Source organism: Hipposideros armiger, unplaced genomic scaffold (genome assembly GCF_001890085.2).
Source record: "Hipposideros armiger isolate ML-2016 unplaced genomic scaffold, ASM189008v1 scaffold_209, whole genome shotgun sequence".
Taxonomy (NCBI): domain Eukaryota; kingdom Metazoa; phylum Chordata; class Mammalia; order Chiroptera; family Hipposideridae; genus Hipposideros; species Hipposideros armiger.
In genome coordinates, this window is record NW_017731559.1 from 513,086 (window position 1) to 520,416 (window position 7,331).

Sequence of the window (7,331 nt, forward strand, 5' to 3'; positions counted from 1 at the left end):
ACAACAAGATTGCCAGTTCAACTCCCACATGGGATGGTCGGCCGTGCCCCCCACAACTAGGTTGAAAATGATGACTGGACTTGGAGCTGAGCTGTGCCCTCCACAACTCAGAATGAAGGACAACTTGGCTGTTGCCCTTCCCGAATTCCCCAATAAGATAAAATAAAAAAGAAAACTATAAAGTTTACTTAGGGTTATAGAAAAACACCTAAAAAAATTGGGAAAGATGACACGACAGGTTTTTGGACTAGAGAATTACTATAAAGATATGATTCCAAATTATTATGCAAATTTAATGAAATTCCTATTTGAAACTTTGCAAAATGATTAATTCATGTAGCGAATTCATACTCATGACAATAGCTAAGAAATTTCTGAAAAAGAATAAAGAAGACCAAAACAATACCAATTAAAATTAAGAAAAACAGGGGATGGCCGAGTGGCTCAGTTCGTTAAGAGCTCACTCAAGATTGCGAGCTCTCTTAAAACTACCATGAGTGGCCGGCAGCCGATATGAGCTGCTGTGAGCCGCTGTGAGCAGCAGTCCAATGGCCAGCGACCGATCTGCCTCAGCTGGGAAGAGCGCAATGATCACAATACCAACATGGGCCAGTGAAGTGATGTCCTCCACAACTAGACTGAAGAACAAAAGGACAGCAACTTGTTTGTTCCCCTTCCCCAATTCCCCAACGCTATTTCCTCCCCCAATTCCCCAATAAAATCTTTAAAAAAAAAATTTTTTTTTCTTAAATTGACAAAAGATGAACTGATGTCACTAACTACATAAATCTTTAAAAGTTCCATAAAACATTATCATAATCAAAATTAAACGGACAACTAGAAAATAGAATATTATATATAAGCACCTAAAAAAATCAGTAAGGCAGATACACAATAGAAAAATGGGCACAAGAGATATACAGAAAACAAAAAAGTCTTGTCAAAAATAATAAAGTAAGCTTCTACCTTAAGAAGCTAGAAAAAATATATATTAAAACCAAAGTAAAAGGAAGAAATAAAGCAAAGGGGGAAAATAAAATAATAAACAAACAAGCAAAGCTGATTCTTTCAGGGAAGGCAATCAATGAAATTAACAAGCCTCAGAAATCACAATTTGCCAATACGAGGGGAAAAAAGAGAGAAAAAAACCACCACTACAGATTCTAGAAGTACAGAGTATATTATGCCAATCAACTAAACTATTTAAATTAAATGGACCAAGTCCTTAAAAGATGCAAATTACCTAATCTGATGTAAAAGAAAATACAGTATCTGAATGGTCCTACAGTTATTAAAGACACTAAATTCTTAATTAAGTCTTCCCACAAAGGAAGTACCAAGTCTAAAGGGCTTCACTGGCGAATTCTACAAGACATTTAAAGAAAAAAACAATACAAACACTTTCAGAAAAGAGAGGAGGTGAGGATGTCTCCTAACTCATTCTATAAGTCCAGCATTATGCTGATAGCAAAATCATACAAAGACATTTCAAGAAAACTACAAACCAATGTCTCTCATGAAAAGAGACATAAGAATCCTTTACAAAATACTACCAAATAGAATCCAGCACTATATAAAAAGGAAAATACATAATGACCAAGTGGGGTTTATCCCAAGAATGTGAAGTTGGTTTACTATTAAAAAAAGTCTGTATAGTTTACCACATTAACTAATTAAAGGATAAACAACAAATGATCATTTCAACAGACAGAAAAAAGTATTTGACAAAATTCAACTCCTATTCATGCCAAACACTGTCAGCAAACTGGAAACAGAACTTCCTCAATCTATGATGAACATCTGTAAAAAAACTTCCAGCTAAGACTGGAGATGTTGCTTCCAAGATCAGAAAAAAGCAATGATGTCCACTATCAACTATCAACTATTACTCAACATTGTGCTGAAAATCCTAACCAATGGAATAAAGCAAGAAAAAAGGAAAAAGAAAAAGCACAGAGGTTGAAAAGAAATAGAACCTTTTTTTTTTTTTTAAGATTTTACTGGGGAATTGGGGGAGGGGAACAGCATTGGGGAATCGAGGAAGAGGAACAGACAAGTTGCTGTCCTTTTGTTTTTCAGTCTAGTTGGTGAGGACATCACTTCACCGGCTCATGTTGGTATTATCATTGCGCTCTTCCTAGGTGAGGCAGTCGCTCACCAGCCATTGGATGGCCACTCACAGTGGCTCACAGCAGCTCACAAAAGCTCACACCTGTTGCTGGCCAGCCCCACTGCAGCCTACGCCGTCGCCGGCGACTCACGGCAGTCCAGCTCCAGGTCAAGCTGTTGTTCACCATCTTAGCTGTAGAGGGCACAGCGTCACTGGCCCTCATGTGGGATCCAAACCGGGGCACTGCTATTCAGGGCTGGCGCCCCAAGCCAACTCCTAACCAACGCGCCACTCAGCCAGCCCTAAAACCATTCTTAATTGCAGATGACATGATTGTATATCTACATTATCCTAGGACACTAATATGTAAAATCAGCAAAGTCATAGGATACAAGCCAATACACAATAATTAATTCTACTTCTGTATGCCAGTGAAGTGAGGCAATAAAAAAAATAGAAGTCATAAAGATTGAAAGGGGAGAAGTAAAACTGACTCTATTCACAGATATCATGCTATGTACATGGAAAACCCAATGGAATCTTTAAAAAAAAAAACCTACTTAGGGCCGGCCGAGTGGCTCAGTTGGTTAAGAGCTCGCTCAAGAGTTTGAGCTCTGAGCAACAGCGGTTCGATGCCAGCCCAAGCTGAGCAGCTGCTAAAAAAAAAAAAAAAAAAAAAAAACCTACTTCAACTAGCAAGTGAATTTAGTAAGGTCACAGGATGAAAATAAACCGTATTTTTATAATCTAACCACGAACACTGAAAAAAAAATTTTTTTAAACATTGTTTTCAACAGCCAAAAAACATTAAGTTCCACAAATCTAACAAAAACCATACAAGATCACTATATTGAATTGAAAAATAACAAAATTCTGTTAAAAGAATAAAAAGACCTAAACAAATGGAGAAGTACACCATATTTAAGGATTTTAATACTCAATACTGTTAAGATGTTCATTCTCCCTAAACTGAACTACAGAGTCAATGCAATCTCAAACAAAATTCCAGGAGTCCATTTGTAGAAATTGACAGACTTATTCTAAAATTATATGGAAATGCAAAGGAGCTAAAATATTCTTGAAGAAGAAAATGTTGGAGAACTTATGCTATCTTATTTCAAGACCTGTTATAAAGCTTTAGTAATCAAGATCATATGGTACTAGTATAAATTTAATCAAATGTATCAATGAAACAAGAGTCCAAAAATAGACCTACAGTTGATTTTTAAGAAAGACTCCAACATAAGTCAGTGCGGAAAGGAAAGTATTTTCAACAGATGGTGCTGGAACAACTGGATATACATATGGGAAAAAAGGATTTGGAATATATTTTGGTACAATTAGGAAACTGCATTATAATATGTGTTCTTAGGATAATACTTACATTTTTTATTTTGATGTTTCCCCAATCATCATCCTGTTTTAAAGAAAACAAAAAACATTTAACCACCCTATACAATCCAAGCATAATCTAATAATCAACTAATTTTAAGCGAATTTAAAGGAGAATTTTTTGTCAGCATATTTTATTTAAAACTACTATAATCAAAAGTATTTTTTTTAAAAAGCACATGCAGTCCTAAAGCTATTAAGTCTAACAATTGCTTAAACTACATAAGAAAACACAATCTAAAAGACAGGAAACTTGGCGGCACCAAAAATACTAAAAAACGTGATTGATTACAAATAACAGAAGCTAATTTTTTGCATGTTTGCTGTACGTTTGGAACCAGCAGTTAATAACTAGCCTATGTGACAAGAATGAATAGTAGCTTATGAAATAAGGTCTACATAATTAAGGAAATTATATAATTTATCACCCAAATCAGGAAGATTCTTGAGAATGAAAGTGCTATTAAAAATTACACAAGGGGAGTAAACAGGATTACCCAAGACAAACTAACCTTTAATAATACTTGCCCTGTCCACAAATGTTTCTCAAGTACTAAATTTCACATCTATGAAGCAATTAACAAGTACTTTTACTTCAACACGTTCAATTAAATTAAGATTTTTGTTAATGCCATGATTGGTCCATGGATATTTTGGACTAATGAAGCTAAGCCCTTCACTTTGGAGGGTAAAGTCAGTTCCATAGTACTCCTTGCTTTTTACAGAAGGTACCAGGAACTCAATATGCTTCCCTTTGGTGGTGCCCTTAATTATCTCTCTAGACACCCTGCTCCAAGTGGAATAACTTTCTGAAGACCCTTCTCAGTGTAAGGGCTATTACTGCTAATCATAAGTAATTATAACTATATATGCCCCCTCAGAGCACTTACTTACCCGAAGTCAAAAGAGGTGGGAAATGAACCCAGATCTGCTTGACTTCTAAATCACATGCTTTTCTGGTGTCTTACTGCATGCTACTTAAACCTCTCTGATGCTCAGTTTTCTCATTTACAAAATATATAAAATGATTTACTTTCATCATTTTTTAAATACATACAGTTGAGAATTAAAGAAAATAAAAGCCTGGCACAAAATAAGTATTCAATAAGTGATGGCTATCAGAAGTCAGTTTCATTTAATTCATTCATATTTTTCTATAGTTCTCCACAGTATACCACCAGTACAGGCATACCTCATTTTATTGTACTTTGCTTTATTGTGCTTTGCAGATATTGAGTTGTTTACAAGACCCTCCACCAGCAAAAAGATTACGACTTGCTGAAGTCTCAGATAATGGTTAGTATTTTCTAGCAATAGAATTTTTTTTTTTTTTAAGATTTTATTGGGGAACTGGGGAAGGGGAACAGCCAAGTTGTTGTCCTTCAATCTTAGTTGTGGAGGGCGCAGCTAGCTCAGCTCCAAGTCCAGTTGCCATCCGACTGCCCATCGGCAGCTCGAGGCCGCTCAGCTCAGGTGCAGCTCACTGGCCCATGTGGGAATCAAACCAGCAACCCTGTTGCTCAGAATTTGCACTCTTAACCAACTGAGCCGGCCCAATAAGGAATTTTTTAATTAAAGTATGTATGCCTGTTCTTTAGACATACTGCTATTGCACTTTCTACAGTATAGTATAAACATAACTTTTATATACACTGGGAAACAAAAATATTCATGACTCGTTTTATTGCAATATTCACTTTATTGTGGTGGTTTGGAACCACACCTACAATATCTCTGAGGTATGCCTGTACACAGCTCAGCACAAATTAGGTTATCAAGTTCACTAAGACTAAAAGCTCATAGTACAACTTGGAAGGGAAACAATGTTTCTTTACCAATATGTTTTACCACCTGGCTTTATCTCTAAAGTTAAATACAGCTCTTCAGCATTTCATATCTAACTCTTGAAGAAAATGCTTTTTAATATTATAAACAATAAAATACTTTCACATCTTTTCAGTGGCCCTTCATCAATTATGTTCGTAAGCCTGGACTCTTAACTGTAGTCAATGTGATCATTCCAAGGGAACTAGAGAAAAATTAAGTTCCCTCTCTTTTTAAACAAAAAAATTTTTTCTCTCTCATCTCCAGGTAGGTGTTAGATAGTGATTACTCTTAAGAGAAAGGGGCTCTTTTTTAATGGGTATGATGCAAGAAAGGTCAAAGAAAAAAATTAAGTTTTCCAGTATTCTAGAACTGGGGCTTTGGTAAAGATGTTGAAATACTTTGAATTTGAACAAAACTACATTTTGTAGAAGTCTTTTTTATTAAACAAAATGAATCTACCATATTGTTCCATATTTTTAACAGAGAAAAAATTTTCCACCCCATACATATTACTAAGAAAATACAAATAGATTTTATAATAATCTAAAAATAAAATACTCTTAACATACTCTCATAGGGAAAAAAATTCAAATACAAATAAATAGAAGTACCCCACTCCCCTGACCACCAGAGGTATTCACTAATATAATACATTTTAAAATAAAATAAATTAATGATGCTTTTATAGTGTTTGAAATGGTTATAATGTTACTCCTTATACTAACATGAATAAAAGTTTTAATCCCATAGACTATATACTCCCACCAAATAAAAAATACCTCAAATGCTACATCTCCTGGTGTTAATTATTTTCACTAATTATATAATAATAGTATATAATGGAATTTTGGACTACATTTTACCTTCAACGTTCCTCCTTTCACCATAACTTTCTGTCTGGCCGGCTGGACTCCAGTCAGTGCAAAAAGCTGAGCCTTGAACACCATTGGAGGTTCATCAGTATTCAACTCTACACCTTCAAATTTCTCCTTTCCCCATTTCACAGTAACTGCAAACAAAACCATAATTTGTCTTTTCACTTACAAAATAACAAGATTTTAGATTTAGACGATCCTTAGGGGACCTATTAAGCTAGTTCTTGAAAGCCAAACTATGTCATTCATCTTTTTATGTTCATAATACCTACACCTAATCAGGAGTAAATTGAATGCAGTAGGTCCTGAATAAAACTTAACTGGATCTAATCCAACTTCTCATTTGATAAACAAGGAAAATGACATTTAAGAGAAGTTGGACGATTTACTAATGTCAAAAAACTAGTTAGTAAATAATACAAGTCTTCTGAATCCTACTCCAATAATCTCTGCAAAATATCACACTGAAATAGTTCCCAGAATAAGATTCACAGACTTCAAAATGTGGTTAAGCAATCGTTAAAATCAATACATACTGTTGGAATAGAGAGGAAAAAGAAAGTTTTTAGAAAGGCAATTTGAGGGGAAAAAATTATTGGGAGAATAAAGCATAATTAAAACAGGTTAAGGAATACAGATTCTGGATTATAAGAATTGAAAGATATGATTGCTGATCAAGAGATGGTCAAATATTAAGAATCCAAAGCTATAACTAAATCACTAAAAAATATAAAAATCCTACTTCACAGCCATTCAAATAGCTATCACTAAAAAAAGGAAAAAAGAAAATAACAAGTGTTGGCAAGGATGTGGTGAAATTTGAACCCTTGTGCATTGCTAATGGGAATATAAAATGGTTCAGCCATTTTGATGTTGCTCAAAAAGGTGTGGCAGTTGCTCAAAAAATTCAACATAGAATTACCACATGATCCAGCAATTCTACTTCCATACTTTCCAAAAGTATGAAAAGCAGGGACTCAAACTGATAATTGTATATCCATGTTCACAGCTGCATTAATCACAGTAGCCTAAAGATGGGAACAACCCAAGTGTCCATCAACAGACGAATGAGCGAACAAAATGTGGCGTAAATTATATATATATATATATATATATATATATATATA

General features: G+C 34.6%; 1 protein-coding gene across 2 annotated transcripts in view; it reads right to left on the reverse strand.

Moving 5' to 3' along the window:
* USP14 (ubiquitin specific peptidase 14) overlaps positions 1 to 7,331 on the reverse strand; it is a 42,584-nt gene that overhangs the window by 31,438 nt on the left and 3,815 nt on the right. For both annotated transcript variants that reach the window (XM_019653860.1, XM_019653861.1), the window contains exons 2-3: positions 6,193 to 6,338; positions 3,495 to 3,527 (exon numbers count right to left, since the gene is read on the reverse strand). In XM_019653860.1, coding sequence (XP_019509405.1) covers positions 3,495 to 3,527; positions 6,193 to 6,338 — 179 coding nt within the window. The remainder of the gene's footprint in view (positions 1 to 3,494; positions 3,528 to 6,192; positions 6,339 to 7,331) is intronic.